Source organism: Equus przewalskii, chromosome 24 (assembly GCF_037783145.1).
Source record: "Equus przewalskii isolate Varuska chromosome 24, EquPr2, whole genome shotgun sequence".
NCBI lineage: Eukaryota > Metazoa > Chordata > Mammalia > Perissodactyla > Equidae > Equus > Equus przewalskii.
This window is the reverse complement of record NC_091854.1, coordinates 29,197,752-29,213,473: the sequence shown is the minus strand read 5'-3', so window position 1 is coordinate 29,213,473 and position 15,722 is coordinate 29,197,752. Positions and strand designations below refer to the sequence as shown.

Here is a 15,722-nt window from a genome sequence, read left to right as displayed (position 1 = left end):
TGATCCATAAGGAAGGTAGAATAGGTATTATCATTTGCTTACATTTGAAAAAATAAAAGCTCAGAGAGGTTATATAACTTGCTGAAAATTAAAAAGATGATACCACCAGATTCTAGGAGAGAGTTCTGTAGTTTCCAAGTGCTTTTTCACCAATCCATATAGAATCCATTACACACCTATTTATTAAGCAACTACCAGGATTCATTCTGGGAACTGGGGAAACTTCAGTGGACAATATAGGCAGAGATCACGACCCTCATGGAACTCATATCCTAGCAGGGCAGACAGAAAACAGGCAATAAACACGAACGGGCAAATTATACAGTATATTAGAAAGAGAGTAAGTGCCCTGGAAAGGACGAATAGAAAGGTAGAGTAAGAGGGTTTGGGAGCACCCGAAGGGGAAGGGCAGGCTGCAGTTCTCAATCAGGTGGTCAGGACAGACTTCCTTGAGGGAATATTTGAGCAGAAACATGCATGGGTAGAGGAGGCAGCCATGCAAGCATCTGGCAGAACAGTGCTCCAGGGAGAGGAAACATCCTGTCCAAAGGCCCTAAGAGACAGCATGCCCAGCACTCTAAAGAAACATCACGGAGGTCTGTGTGGATGAAGTGGAGTCAGGCAGAAGAAAAGAAGCAGGGGTCGAAATCGGAGAGGTAACGAGGGAACAGATCCTGGAGCGCCTTGTCAGGACTCTGGGACATGGAAAGCCACGGGGGCACGGGGTGGTAAAAAGAAGAGTGACATGTTCTGACTTACCTTTTACAAGAAACACACTCTCTACTCTGTTGAGAACTGACTGGGGGAAGAGGATGAGGTAAAGCAAGGACACAAGTGTGAAAGCATGGACAGTGATGTGGTGGTTTGGGTGATGATGGGACCAGTGCAGATGGTGCTCTGGATGGTGTACTCTGGGGGCAGAGCCACCAGAACTGGCTAACACACTGGATATCAGGCATAACACTCAAGAGTCAGGGATGACTCCCAGGTTTCTGAACTGAGCAGCTGGAAGGATGGAGTCTCCATCAAGTGAGATGTACAGGCTGTGGCTGGAGCAGACTTTGGAGGAAATATAAGAAGTTCAGTTTTGGACATGTCAGCTGGAGATATTACGCAGACTGTTAGCTATACAAGTCACAGTTCAGGACAGAGGTCCAGCCCAAAGACAAATTGGAGAATTTTTAAGTATATCAATAGTATTTAAAACCATGAGATTCAAAATTCTCGAACTGAGAAAGATCCATCACACGAGTCACCCTCGGCAGTGATGAAGATAAAGTCTAAAGAAACGCAGTGCCCTGTCCAAGGTCAGATACACCTAAAACAATTCTAACAGAGCTGGTACTCTTTAGCGCACTCTTTGTTCGAGAACACTGCACTGCCGTCTAGCATAATAAATAAAGGACTGTTCTCTGAAGGCTGAGTAAAAGGAGCTCAACTCCCAGAGATTCCCCAAATGCTGTGCACAGAACATGGGACCGTTTTCTCCCCCTTTCTTAAAAAGCATCATCTACTGACATTAAATATACAGCACAATTGTAAGCATCCCAAGTGTTTGTTTAATCAGTGAACAAATCTGGATTCAATCAGCAGCCCAACCTTATTACAACATCATGTGAGCATCCAAACCCCACTTGTCAAAGTGGTTACATTTAAATATTTTAACCTACCTGATATTTAAGCCAATGAAGTTTGTCCATGTGAAAATATAATCTCCACCAAAGACCATTCCAATGTAAGTTATCAATATATTCTAAAAAGAAAAATGGCAATACTGTTATATAGGTTTAACTGAGCTTTTTCAACAATCACATAAACTCATCCACACTATGACCCAATACCGACCCTTAAAATACAAAAACAAATAAAGAGACAATAACAAAAACCTGCAAAATGAGTGCAGCGTGAGCAAGAACACTAACAAGGAGACCATGACGTCAGCCTCTTCTCAGGCTCTCTCTCCAGAAGCTGAAAGTGTCCACAATCCTGCAGAATACTGACAAGACCATCAAACGTCCCCCGCCCCGTGACAGGGCTGACACCGTGAACCTCAACAGAGAAGATTCTGCTGCTGCCGGGGAAAACACTCAGGCACAGTCAGCCACCTCCCACTGGACAACCACCGCCTCATGAGGGCAGAACGAAGGAGGACGACCTGCTCACAGGCAGCATCTTTTGAAAAGGAGAAAGGGGACGGAGCAGAGTTCCCCAACTTGAAGACTGTTTTTAGAGGAATCTTCCTTGATTTATCTTAAAAAACACACAGGAAGTCACCTAAAGTAGGTTCCTAAAATCGCCTTTCCTGACTCCCCTTAAACTGCCAGCTGTCGACATCTCGGCGTATCTGGCTCCTTTTTAATTACCCTCAGAGACCACAAACGTGAAATAAAAGTTTTCCAAAGTTTAAACTTTTATTCAATTCTCCCCAACCTCCTTTCCTTTACATCCATGAGTCCCTGCCTCCCTCTGCTGTGACTGCCATAAACGGTAAATGTCACAAGTATTTTAAGTACCTGGGCTCTCCTGGATTAGGCCTCTGAAGCAGAGAGTAAAGCGCCACAGTGTTTTAAAAAGGTCAAAACAAACTTCAGAATTATTTTTATAACGGGTTGCCCTTTGAGAGAGCATTGAAAATTACGTCAGCCTCTTCTAGGCCTAGCGATGGACACAGCAAGTTACTTTAGAGTGGATTTTCTTAGTATTTGAGAGGAAAAAATAAAATTAAATCCCATGAAACAGTAAACAAGGCCAGTAAGCAAGCTGGAAAGTGCGGAACAGGACTTCTCCCAGAACGCAGAGATCCAGGGAGAGGGCCGAACAATTTGCATAAACTGCCCAGAGAAGTTCAGACAGGGGAAAAACAGAGAACCCAATCCTTGTTGCTCAAAATCAGTCAGAAGTTAGAAAAACTGTGGGTGTGTTATAAGGGCATCCTAACCAAGGTTTGCTATCAGGAAAAGACCACAACGTCCCCAAAGCAGAGCTTACAGGAAGCTCAGAAGAGTCCACGCTGCTAGTTCAAAACTAAGTGCAATTCTCAAACTCCAGCACACCTGAGAGTCGCCTGGAAACCTTGTCAAAACCGATGATTTCCAGGCTCTACTTTAGAGATTCTGAGTCAACGTATCTGGGTTAGGCCTAGGAATTTCCACTTTTAACTAGCTATCCTAAGTAATTTCCCCCAACACTTAAGAGAAACACAGAATGCTGACACAAGGGTTTATGGGCTTAAAGCCCCTGGGGGCACAATGACCCAGGGAGGCTAAGGGAAGAAGCCCCACTCTGGCCGGGGCCCTGACCGGCGAGGGCGTCAGCGCATCCCACGTGTCTGAAAGTGCAAGCCGTCCTTCGACAGCAACCCCAGTAGGCGTGAGAAGCCACAGAAACTGTAAACTAATCAATCGAGCTTCTTCCCACCCTCTAGAGTTTGGAAGTAAAACTGATCCCTTTGGACTAAGTCCATAGGGTTCTTGGACTAGTATAGGGAGGAGGAGATATCAAAAGAAAAGTACTGGACTCTATGTTAACGAACACATTGTTGTGCCCCACGCTATAACAATAAAGTACACTAAAAGTCTAAGCAAAGAGGCTGAATTAGTAACATTAAACACAGGCTTTCCCACCATCCTTGTCCTTGGCTAAAAACACAGTACGAACTGCCCTGCTCCTTGTGTTCCTGCTGTTCTCCTTCAGCAGATGCAAGCCATCCACTGTGCTCTGGAAGCGTTCACTTTACATAACCAAACAGCTGAGAGCGCGTCCGTCCAGGGGCTAAAGCTGCCTCGGCCAGTCCAGGCCTCCGAAGGCAGACGAACTGTCTCCAGCTTTCATGGAATTCACACAACCCACTTGTTACAGCTTAATTTAGAATTCTATTCACACAAACACTCCAATGCCATGATTTGAAGCCACAGACTTCCTGGTGTTTTAACCCAAATCCAGTTTCTAGAGGTCAGGTGGGCAGCACGCATGAGGCGTGCAGAGGCAACATGGCGAGGCAGTAAAACCTTACTCTGCCACTGCTCCCCTCACCACTGACAGATGGGGCATCAGAAAGTCCCAAGGGCACCACAACCTCCTCCAGTGACCAGGGATCTGCCTCGGCCTCACCTTTTAGAGAGCCAGCCTCCCTTGCTAACACTGTGGAAGTGAGGCACGCAGTGGCCTCGCAGATCTTAAAGCATGAGAATCACAAAGTCCGACGAGAGAGGCCTCGGGCTTCATGCCACTAACTTCAGCTCAATCTCCAAGTGCACTTGGCCCTCCTGGCTGATGACAAATGAGCCTCCCTCAAATGGAATGATCAGGAGGAAATGACATCACTGGAAATGTCAGCTTTTAAAAGTGGGCCATTCAAGGTTTGGCTCCCACAGAGGAACACTCCCTTGATTAGCTTCTGGCAGGCATCCTTTCCCTACAAAACAGCCAGAACCCAGTGAGGCAGAGAACAAACCCGTTCCCACTGGAGGTTAAAGGGACAGGCCTCAGTGCTGAGCCGCCATCTGCCCTGTCTGACGCAGGCCGAATCCGTCCTCACGCTAACCCACGCTCCTTTTCCCACATTCCTCAGAGCTAAGCTGACCGCAAGTGGAGACTGTGCACTCCTCGAGTTCTAAAAGATTGCTTCAGAAACCATTACCACAAGCTGTCAAACTGTCAAGACAATATGTGAGGAAATAAGGATTATGGGGCTTAAGGCCATAGCCAGACTTATTTTAGAGGAACAAGTGTCAAATAAAGCAGGTACCCAAAAGATAACAGTATTTTTTCAACTCACCTTAATACAGCCAACTATGGTGGTCGTAAGAGCAGAATTATACTGAGTGCAGAGCACTGTGGCATACATCAGGATAAACCTGGAACACAGAAGGAACAGGCATCTTCTAAGTAAGACCCAGCTGCTTACTTCATAATAATCTGTAGCCAAGAGGAACGGCCAGTGCTGGCCGGGCTGCCACCTTCCACCACCGACTGTGAGCTTTCCCCACCTCAGCCTGCATGTTCCGCAGCTGCAGACTTTTAAAATGTCACGAAAGAGAAACACATGTGCATTTCCTGACCAGGTGTTTTCCCAGTTATCCTCACCAAAAGCTGGAGACCATCCTTCGCAACCCTGAGTACCCTTTTTAGATCATGCTCCTACTCCTCTAACCCAAACAGAGAGCTCAGAGCGCACAGAGCCCAGCTGGGCTGTGCGCCTCCCCTGAGGACACTAGGACCTCTGGACCAGGGCAAGGCCAGAGAGATTCTTACGGATGGAAGAAAACCAAATCAGAACTACTTCATGAAGGGATGTAGGTTCCCTTAACAACTACGTGGCAGCCGCTGGAACTCTCAGATTTACACTGAGGCTGCTGAGCCCGACTCAGTACTAAGGTGCCCTGTCAACTTTCGTCCCAAGCACCCTCTCACTGTGTGCCAGGCCTGTGCCAGACCCAGGGAGAAATGTCACCTGGACGGACGGCTGAAGAAGGAACACGTGAGAGCTCTATGGAGGTGAGAAGAGGACATGCACTTGCCCTCCACACACACCCTTCTAAGGGGAAGACAACATGGCAGAGAGCAGTCAAACGGCCCCCGATTCAAAGGCTGCCACTGCCACCTGCTAACTACAAACTAAGACAATTCACCTGGGTTCCGAGCCTGCTTTCTCACAGGTAATGGGCAACACTATCTGTAAAATAGTTAATGTAGGAATGAAATAAAAGAACGCATGTTGAAATATAATGGTGCTTATCACATACTAGGTTATTGGGTAGATACCAGTTTATTTTCTCCATCCTAAGCATGACTTTGAGATCAGTTCAGTAGCCCTGAGGCCACAATCCCAAGGGCTGTGAAATCCCCTGAATGTGGGGGGTTCACATCCCATGCTGACACAATCAAGAGACAGAATAGGATACTGGGGAATGAGGCAAAAGGACTCTGGAAGAAATTTCTCTAGGAAAACTACCTGCTAACAAGGCAGAAAAGGCTTACCCCATCACACAGGAGAGTGTAAACTGCAGGAGAAAGAGGGTGTCGGCCCAGCCTTCAAAATCCATTGCCTGTAATACACGAGAAAGCATCTGATTTTAGAGCAGGCCCTCAAAATCAGCTGTTCCAGTCACGAGTCAAAATCCAGCTCTGTACCCACTCCCACTAGACACACACACACACACACACACACACTTCCCCGCATCACGCCACCAACAGTCATGTTCCACAATTTCATACAAATGGAGTTGCACCAACAAGCAGTTTCAGAAGATTCCCTCCTTTGCAAACTGTAATGTGAGGGAGCTTCTCACTGCTCCCTGTTGGTACAAAGAGACTGGTATGTGCCCGTAGGCACAAGCCACATCCTGTGGTCTCAGAGCTCCCCCAGACGGTCTCAGAGCTCCCCCAGATGGCTGGTCTGAAAGGCTTTCTCAAACATCAAGACATAGTTCCTCTCCGAATGTGTAAAAGCTCAAGGACAGCCTGAGTTACACAAATTCAGCTGAGGTCTGTCCAGGGAGAATTACTATTTTAAAACAGTTAATTGTAAATGAAAGGTTTTTGTTGTTGTTTTGTTTTTAAGCCAAAAGGAAAGGAATGAAGAGAAATAAAAGGGTGCACTGATCACCTCAACTCTAAGCCAGAGGGAGGGTGTCCCTCTCAAGTACACCACTTCTCTTGCAATGAGGCTCATAAGCAAATTTGAGAAACAGTCCACCTTTTAGCTCCCTGCCAACCTGTCCAGCTTCAATTCTGGCCACGTGGACATAAATCTCAGAGCTCCAGGGCTCCAGCAATACCCGGCTCCTTGTGGCTTATGAAACAGAACACGCAGTTTCACACTCAGTGCCTTTGCCTGGAATGCCCTTCCCGCAACACTCATCTGACTCTTGTTCATCCAACAAGCTAAAACTCAGGCAGCGACTCTGTGGGCTTCCCCTCATCCAGAACTCCCTCCTCTGCGCCTACGGTGCTTCTCTCCAACGCTCTGATCTCTCTGAACCGCGGTCCTTCTCCACTGTGTCTGCAGACTGCGAGCTCCGGGAAAGGACCCACTTCACATCAGCTACTCGTATTCCTAACAGAGCACTTGACAAGACAGCAGACGTTCTTTCTTTGTTGCTCTTTCTTTGTTGAAGCATAACATATAAAAAGCAAAATTCACCAATTTTAAGTGTATACCTCAATGAGTCTTGACAAATGTATATACTATGTAACCACCATTACAACCATGATAAAGAAATTCCAACCTAAAACCATAAAATTCCTAAAAGAAAACACAGGAGGAAAGATCCTTGACACTGGTCTTGGAAACAGTTTTTTGGATATGACACCAAAAGCATAAACAACAAAAGCAAAATAAGTAAGAAGGAGTACATCACACTAAAAAGCTTCTGCACGGCAAAAGAAACATCAACAGAATGAAAAGGCAATGGGAAAAAAATGTGTACAAACCATTTATCGGAGAAGGGGTTAACATCCAATATATATAAGGAACTCATACAACTCAACAGCAAAAAACCAAATAATCCAATTAAAAATGGGCAGAAGACCTAAGTAGACATTTTTCCAAAGAAGACATATAAACGGCCAAACAGGTACATGAAAAAGTGCTCAACATCACGAACCATCAGAGAAATGCAAATCAAAACCATAATGAGATATCACCTTATGCCTGTCGGAACGGCTACTATCAAACACACGAGAGACAAGTGTCGGAGAGGAGGTGGAGAAACGGGGAGGCCGGGCACAGCTGGTGGGAACGTGGACTGGGGCAGCCACTGTGGAGAACAGTACGGAGGCTCCTCAAAAAATTAAAAAGAGAACTTCCATGTGATCCAGCAATCCCATTTCTGGGTATATATCCAACGGAAATGAAGTCAGACTCTCCAAGAGCTTCTGCAACCCCATGTTCACTGCAGCATTACACACAACAGCCAAGATATGGACGCAACTTAAGTGTCCACCTACAGATGAAGGGATGAAGAAAATGTGCTATATATACAACGAATACTATTCTGCGATGAAAAAGAAGGAAATCCTGCCATTTCCAACAACATGGATGGACCTTCAGGGAATTATGCAAAGTGAGATAAGTCAAACAGAAAAAAATGAATACCGTATGATCTCACTTATATGTGGAATCTTAAAAAAGCCAAACTTGTAGAAACAGGGAGTAGAATGGTGGGTGCCAGGGGCAGTGGGGTGGACAAAATGGGGAGATGTTGGTCAAAGGATATGCACTTCCAGTTATAAGAGGGCTAAGTTCTGGGAATCTAATGTACGGCATGGTTATTATAGTCAACAACACTGTGATATACTTGAAAGTTGCTAAGAGGGTAGATCTGAAATGTTTTCACCATAAAAAAAAGAAACAGTTAATGAGGTGAGGGAGTGGAAGTGGTACCCACGCTACTGCAGCAATCATCTCGCAGTATATGAGTGCATCTCAACCAACACACTGTACACCTTGAATTACACAATTGCAGTATAACTGGAAAAAAAAGAGAAACATTTACCCCCCTAGAAAGTCCCCTCCTGTCCCCTTACGGTCCATGCCCTCCCCCATTTACAAGCCCTGGCAACCTGGGGTCTACTTTCTGTCACCAGAGTTCTGCGGTTTGCGGTTCCACAATTTCATGTAAATGGGATTCTACAGTATGTAGTCTTTTATGTCCGGCTTCTTTCACTTGGCATAAGGCTTCTGAGATTCATTCACGCTGTTGTCTCAGTAATTCATGCATTTTATTGCTGATTAGTATTCCATCTTATGGCCATACCACCATTGGTTTATCTAGTCACCAGTCACTGGACATTTATTTGGGTTGTTCTCAGGACTTGCTAACAATAAAGCTATAATGAACCTTTGAGTACGTCTCTCTGTGGACACGTTTTTATTTCTCTTGGGTAAATACCTGGAAAATGGGATGGCTGGTTCTTTGAGTAAAAGTATGTTTAACCTTATAAGAAACTGCCACCGGTCTTCCAGAGTAGCTGTAGCACTGTGCATTCCCAGCAGCACCGGAGGAGAGCCCACTGCTCTACACTGTCATCAGCACTCGGACTGTCTGAGACCTTCCAGTGGGGAAGGAAACGTATCTCACTGTAACTTTCATTTGCATCTCCCTAATGACAAATGAGGCTGAGAGTCCATCAGCATGGCTTCTTGGGTGAAGCGTCTGTCCAAATCTTTTCCAAACTTTACTCAAGTTATTTCTCTTATTACAGAGTTGTAAGAGTTTTTCCTTTACATATATTCTGGATACAAGTCTTTAATCATATATACATGATATATATGATTTTACACATATTTCCTCCCAGTCTATGGCTTGCCTCTTCACTATCTTACTGGTGTCTTTTGAAAAGCAAAATAATTTAATTTCGATGTTGTCTAACTTGTCAATTTTGTCTTTTATAATTCTCGCTTTTTATGACTTTCCTATGAAACCTGGGTCTAACCCAAAGTCACAGACTTTCTCCCATGTTTTCTGCTCGTTTTATGGTTCTTAGCTCTACACGTGGGTCTATGATGCTTTCTGTATTAGTCTGCGAGGGCTACTATAACAAAGTACCACCACCTGAGAGACTTAAACACAGAAATCTACTGCCTCCCAGTTCTGGAGGCCAGAAGTTCAAGATCAAGCTGTCAGCAGCGTTGGTTCCTCCCGAGGCCTGTGGCAGAGAATCTGTTCCCGGCCCCTCTCCTAGCTTCCAGGGGTTTGCTGGCCATCTTCAGTGCTCCTTGGCTTGTAGAGGCATCAACCTGATGTCTGCTTTCATCTTCACACAGCGTTCTGCCTATGTGCATGGCTGTGCCCAAATATCCCCTTTTTATCAGCACACCAGTGATACTGGATTAGGGGGCCACCCCACTACAGTATGACTTCATCTTAACAAATTACACCTACAATGATCTTATTTCCAAATAACGTCACATTCTGAGGTGCTGGGGGTTAGGATTTTAACATACGAATGGGGGGGCACAATGCAACTCATAACTCATAATACTTTTCAAGTTAATTTTTGTGTATTTCCTAAGGTAAGAGTCAAGGTTCATTTTGTGCATATAGCTATCAGATTGGCCCAATACCATCCGTTAAAGACATTATCCTTTCCTCATTGATTTATTTTGGTACCCACGACAAAAACAATTGACTACACGGTCTATTTCCATTTCCTGACTCCGTTCTGTTCCACTGATCTATGTCTACCCTTAATCCAATACCACACTGTCTTAATTACCGTAGCTTTATAAGAAGTCCTGAAATCAAGGAGGATAAATCCTCCAACCCTGTGCTTTTTCAAAATTGATTTGACTATTTTACAATCAGTTTATCAATTTCAACAAAAGATCCTGCTCTGGGATTGGGACTGTGTTGAATTTATAGATCAATATGGGGAGAACTGACAAATTAACAATATCAAGTTTTTCAATACATAAACACACATAAATATAAAAATCATTTATTTAGGTCTTTTTAAATTTCTCTCAATACTGTTTTGCAGTTTTCAGTGTAACAGGTATTGACATATTTTGTTAAATTTTCCCGAGTATTTCATAATTTTGAAGCTACTGTAAACAGTATTATTTACTTAGTTTCCAAGTATTCACTGCTGGTGAACCAAAGTACAGTTGATTTTTATATACTGACCTTGTATCTCACAACCTTGCTACACTAAATAATTCTAATCACTCTTTCCTAGATTCTTTAGGATTTTCTAAATATAAGATCATGCTTTTTATAGAGGCATTTTTACTTCTCCCTTTCCAATCTGTATGACTTTTGATCTCTTATGCTTACCTTACTGCACTGACTAGGTCCTCTGGTATATTGTTGAATAGAACATTATATAAGAGCGGACATCCTCACCTTGTTCTCAATCTTAGTGAAAAGGTATTCAGTCTTTCACCATTAAGTATGTTAGCAACAAATTTTCTTGGTAGATGGCTTTCATTAGGTTGAGCAAGTTCCCGTCTATTCCTAGCTTGCTGAGAATTTTAAATTCATCATGGGTGTCAGATTTGTCAAATAGAGTTTCTCCATCTATTGACATGGTTCTTCTATTTTACTCTTGTTATTATAGTGAACTGCACGGATTGACTTTCAAATGTCAAACTAACTTTAATTCCTGAGGTAAACACAACTTGGTCATGAAGACTACCCTTTTTACATACTGCTGGATTTTTTTGGACTATAGTTTTTTCCTCCCCCTGGTAATGTTTTTGTCATTTGGTAGAGGGTAATGCTGGCCTCATAAAATGAATCGGGAAATGTTCTCTGCTCTTCTATATTCTGGAAGAATTTATGTAGAATTGGCATTATTTCTTCCTTAAACATTTTGTACAATTCTCCAGTGAAGTGATGGGGGCCTAGAGTTTTCTTTTGGGGAAGATTTTTAACTACAAATTCAATTTCTTTAATAAAAATAGGGTAAGTAGCCCTACTAACTAGGGCTTTTAATTAACTAGAGTTATCTATTTAATTTAATTGAGGTTATCTCTCTCTTCTTGTGTGAGCTTTAGTAGTCTGTCTTTTTCAAGAATTTGTCCATTTCACCTCAGTTTCTGCGTCTGGGGCATATGTTGCTCCTAATACTCCTTTATTATCCTTGAATATACACAGGCTCTGTAACGACGTCCCTCTTTCTTTCCTGTCACTGGTAATTTGTGTATTCTCACTTTTTGTCCTGATCAATAGCCATGGCTTAGCAATTTTATTGATCTTTTCAAAGACCCAGCTTTTAGTTTCATTGATATTTCTTTATTGCTTTTCTGTTTCACTGATTTCTCCTCTTACCTTTCTTACGTTTGCTTTGGGTTTAATTTGCTCATTTTTTCTAGTTTCTTAAGGGAGAGAGACTTGCGTCACTGATTTTAAACTATTCTTCTTTTCCAATAGATGAATTTCATTAATCTACGGATTTCCCTCTAAGTAATACTTCAGCTGCATCCCACAAATTTTGCTATGTTGTGTTTTGATTTTCGTTCAGTTTAAAATATTTTCTAATTTTCTTTGTAATTTTTTTCTTTGACCTGTTAGTTGGGGGTGGGTTTATTTCCAAATATGTGGGGGTTTTCCATATGTTATTAATTTCTAGTTTAATTCTGTTCGGGTTAGGGAACATATTTTCTATGATTTCAATTCTTTTAAATTATTAACACTTGTTTTATGGCCCAGACTATAGTTTATCTTGGTAAATGTTCCATGTGCACTTGAAAAGAATGTCTATTCTGTTCTTGTTGAGTAGAGTGTTCTATAAATGTCAATTAAGTCAAATTGGTCAATGATGGTGTTCAACTCCTCTATATCCTTAATGAATTTCAGTTGTTGTTTTATCAATCATTGAAAGAGGAATGTTAAAATCTCCAACTATAATTGTAGGTTGGCCTATTTATCTTTTCTATTCTATCAGTTTTTACTTCACATATTTTGAAACTTTCTCATCCTGTACATACACATTCAGGATTGTTAAGCCCACTGGATATACTAACCCTTTTAGCATTATGAAACATCACTCTTTAATGGTATAAGTTTCCTTTATATTTATTCTACTTAAGATCTGTTGATGACCTTGTACGTGTAGGTTTAGAGTTTTCATCAAATTTAGAAAAACTCAGCCATTAACTCTTCAATTTTCTGGCCCTCCTCACCCTTTTTCAGGACTATAGTCACACACATGTTGGATTGCCTAATATTATCCCACGTCACTAATAATCTGTTTATTTGTTTTCCAGTCTTTCTTTTCCATGTGCTTTGTCTTGGACAGTTTCTATTGCTATGTCTTTAATTCACTGATCTTTTCTTCTGCAGTGTCTAATCTGCTGTTTAATACCTTCTGCTTTATTTTTCAATTCAGATTATTGTATTTTTCATCCCTAAAAGTTCCATTTAGGTCTTTTTTATAGCTTTCTTTTTCTAATCCATTCTCTCTCAACAATCCTTCACTGCCTGTTGTCCAATGTCTAAAAACCATTATTCACATATGTTTGGGTTTCTAGTAGGTTAAGGCAGGAAGGTAGGTCCCATCCCTGTTATTCCATCATGGCCAGAAGCAAAAGACCACATTCAATTACTGATTTGAATTACATCCTATCTCAAACAATGCTTCCACTGGGAGGCTGTGCACAAAACCTCCACTGCACATTAGTCTCTTCCCTGCCCAACTGTGCAGATACTGACACCTTATCACTAATAAGGCATGTACATGACTATCTACCCAAACACTGTGAATGCCTTGGTGGTTTATCTCTATCCACACTGCTTAACAAAATGATCAGCAAACAGCAGGTGTCTAATAACTGCTGGATGACTGGAGAATAGATGAAAGAATTCATGCATACAGTCTCATGCTATGCTCTTTCACACCTACAAACACAACCTGCTGTCTGATGAAAAATCATTAAAGCACAACAAAGCACTGGCCTGGGACCCAGGAGACTAGTCTCTACCAGCAGGACTATAAATCACTTGAGAGCAGGGACTGTGTCATGTGTCACTTCTGCATAGCTCCAAGCACCTGAAGTGTCAGGCACAAATACTAGTTGAGGTGGACTTAACAGCCATGACCTGTGGTTCAGCATCATTTTCCACAGGCAGATGAGTGGTGCTTTGCTTTTTAATATATCCACACACCCACTTGTACGTGCTACTAAATAGATTCCAAGTTTCATATTAAACCTACATAATTTTAAATCTTCTTGTAATGGTAAAAGGTCATTTTAACTGCAGACAACTCATCAGTTTTTGCAAGAAGTTTAAATTTTTTTCTTTGAAGAGAGACGGCATAACCCAGCAACCAGCAAATGGGCATCGGGAGTCTCTTCGGAAAGGTTACTCATATCCTGCGGGAAGAGCCACTGTACCTGAAGCAGCAGTGCCAGGGTTCAGGAGCCCGGTCCCCTGTGCCACCTCCCCACCGCTTCTTTATGCCAGACTCTGCTGGGAGGGAGGGTAAACTGGGTGCACGTTAAAGCTTCTTCCAGTTCTAACGTGCATGTCGGATCAGCCTGATAGTTCACCCAAGCTAAAACGCATAGAAATCTGAGGCCAAAGAACCTTCCTCAACTCCCAATGATCCTCCTTTCCTGGCTACTCTATTCTTTCACCACAAAGTCACTAAGAGAGTAAGCTGCTGTCCTGCACCATGATGATTACGTCAACCTTAGTTTGCACATACATAAAAAGAGGAATAATAAGGCCCATCTTGCAGGGCTGTTGTCAGAATTAGAAACTGTAAGGAGCCAGCGCCTGACATGAAGGAGTCCAGTTCAATAAACGATGTCAATTATTACATAGAAACATTACTTTTTAATTTTTTTAATCAATGACCTAGGAGTGGAAAGTAATCAGTTATTTGGCAAAGACCTCAAGTAAACCTCTCCATATACCTGAGCTCCTTCTCCTTTAGCTCTAAGCATCTCCTCTGCTTTCAAGGCGCAACTGGACATCGACCAAGGCCCAGTCGCGTGCCAGGCCCCACGGCAGGCCTTGGTGCACCACACAGAAGACGGTTGATCAGGTTTGCTGAGAACGAAGGAACAAACTGCAGCAACAAAAGGACTGCCTTATACTGTGGAGGGCTTTATCGCTTGCAAAGTGCTCCTGCACACGTCACACCATTTGACTCCCACGACAGCCGCGAGAGGGAGAGGCCGGCAGAGCCTGACCTGCCCCAGAAGACAACACGAGACTGACTCTGGGTAACACGGCTAATACGTGGTAGACTTGCATCTGCTTCAAGCCCAAGGTGCTCCACACTGAGCATTAAATGGTATTCAGAAAAATGACCCAAATATACACTGCACAGTCTCCTTTGGGAACCTAATTATATCTGTAGATTAAAATAAATCTCATGGACATGACTCTATTTATATAAAATTCAAAAATAGAAAAATAATTCTCATGGGACTTTTTCTTTCCTAAATAACAGGCCTGTCTCTGGGGAAAGCCAGTCTATGGCGCCAGCAGCCCGTGGCATTCCTCGGCTTTGCCACAGGAATGGATCTTCGGCTGCAAAAGAAAAAGCAGTAGCCATCTGAAAGTACGGCGTAGGATAACTATGACCCAAACAGTCCTACAGAACAACAGAGACCATTCTCCCTACCATATGGATAGCTAAAAAACAATCAAAGTTACTGCTTTTTAAGTGCATATTGTGTTCCAGGCTCAGAAATGTTAAGTAACTTCCCCAGAACTATCCAACTGGTAAGTACCTTTCAGCTCCATCACCTACCATCTTTCTATCTGTGCTCCTGGGGAAAACCAAAGGCAAGGAAATAGGTTCTGAATTTCTTCTCCTAGGTGGCTCCACATGGCTATGATTACTGCATCACTGAGTCAAAAAGTAGAGTTCTAAGTCAAACTGCCATCAATTTTCTGTGAGGCCATCACAGAGTCATTTAACCTAAGCCTCCACCTATGCTACAAACAGGGAAACAGTGTGCTCCATCTGCCTCTTGTCAGAATCGAGTGAAAGAATGAAAGGCAGACACTTTAACTGCACACAAAATTTACATACAGAAGAAATTATTATTCACTTAAACTTCCACCACTTTTATCTTTCAGGGATAGATTAGCAAGTGAATTTTTCTTCTCCCCGAGATAGGAAATACAGAAGGCACAGTAAACATGCACTTTGTTAATCAGGGAAAAAAACAGTTAAAACAAAACAAAACTTCTGCCTCTAGAGAAAGCTGACAAAGAGCCATTGTGCAGAAAATGACCTGCGTGGTCATTCTTGTG

The 15,722-nt window shown here is 42.8% G+C and overlaps 1 protein-coding gene across 1 annotated transcript in view; it reads right to left on the bottom strand.

Annotated features, from left to right (window-relative positions):
* SLC35D1 (solute carrier family 35 member D1) overlaps positions 1 to 15,722 on the bottom strand; it is a 48,613-nt gene that overhangs the window by 12,799 nt on the left and 20,092 nt on the right. Inside the window, exons 9-11 of the mRNA XM_070592236.1 lie at positions 5,980 to 6,047; positions 4,778 to 4,856; positions 1,671 to 1,753 (exon numbers count right to left, since the gene is read on the bottom strand). Coding sequence (XP_070448337.1) covers positions 1,671 to 1,753; positions 4,778 to 4,856; positions 5,980 to 6,047 — 230 coding nt within the window. The remainder of the gene's footprint in view (positions 1 to 1,670; positions 1,754 to 4,777; positions 4,857 to 5,979; positions 6,048 to 15,722) is intronic.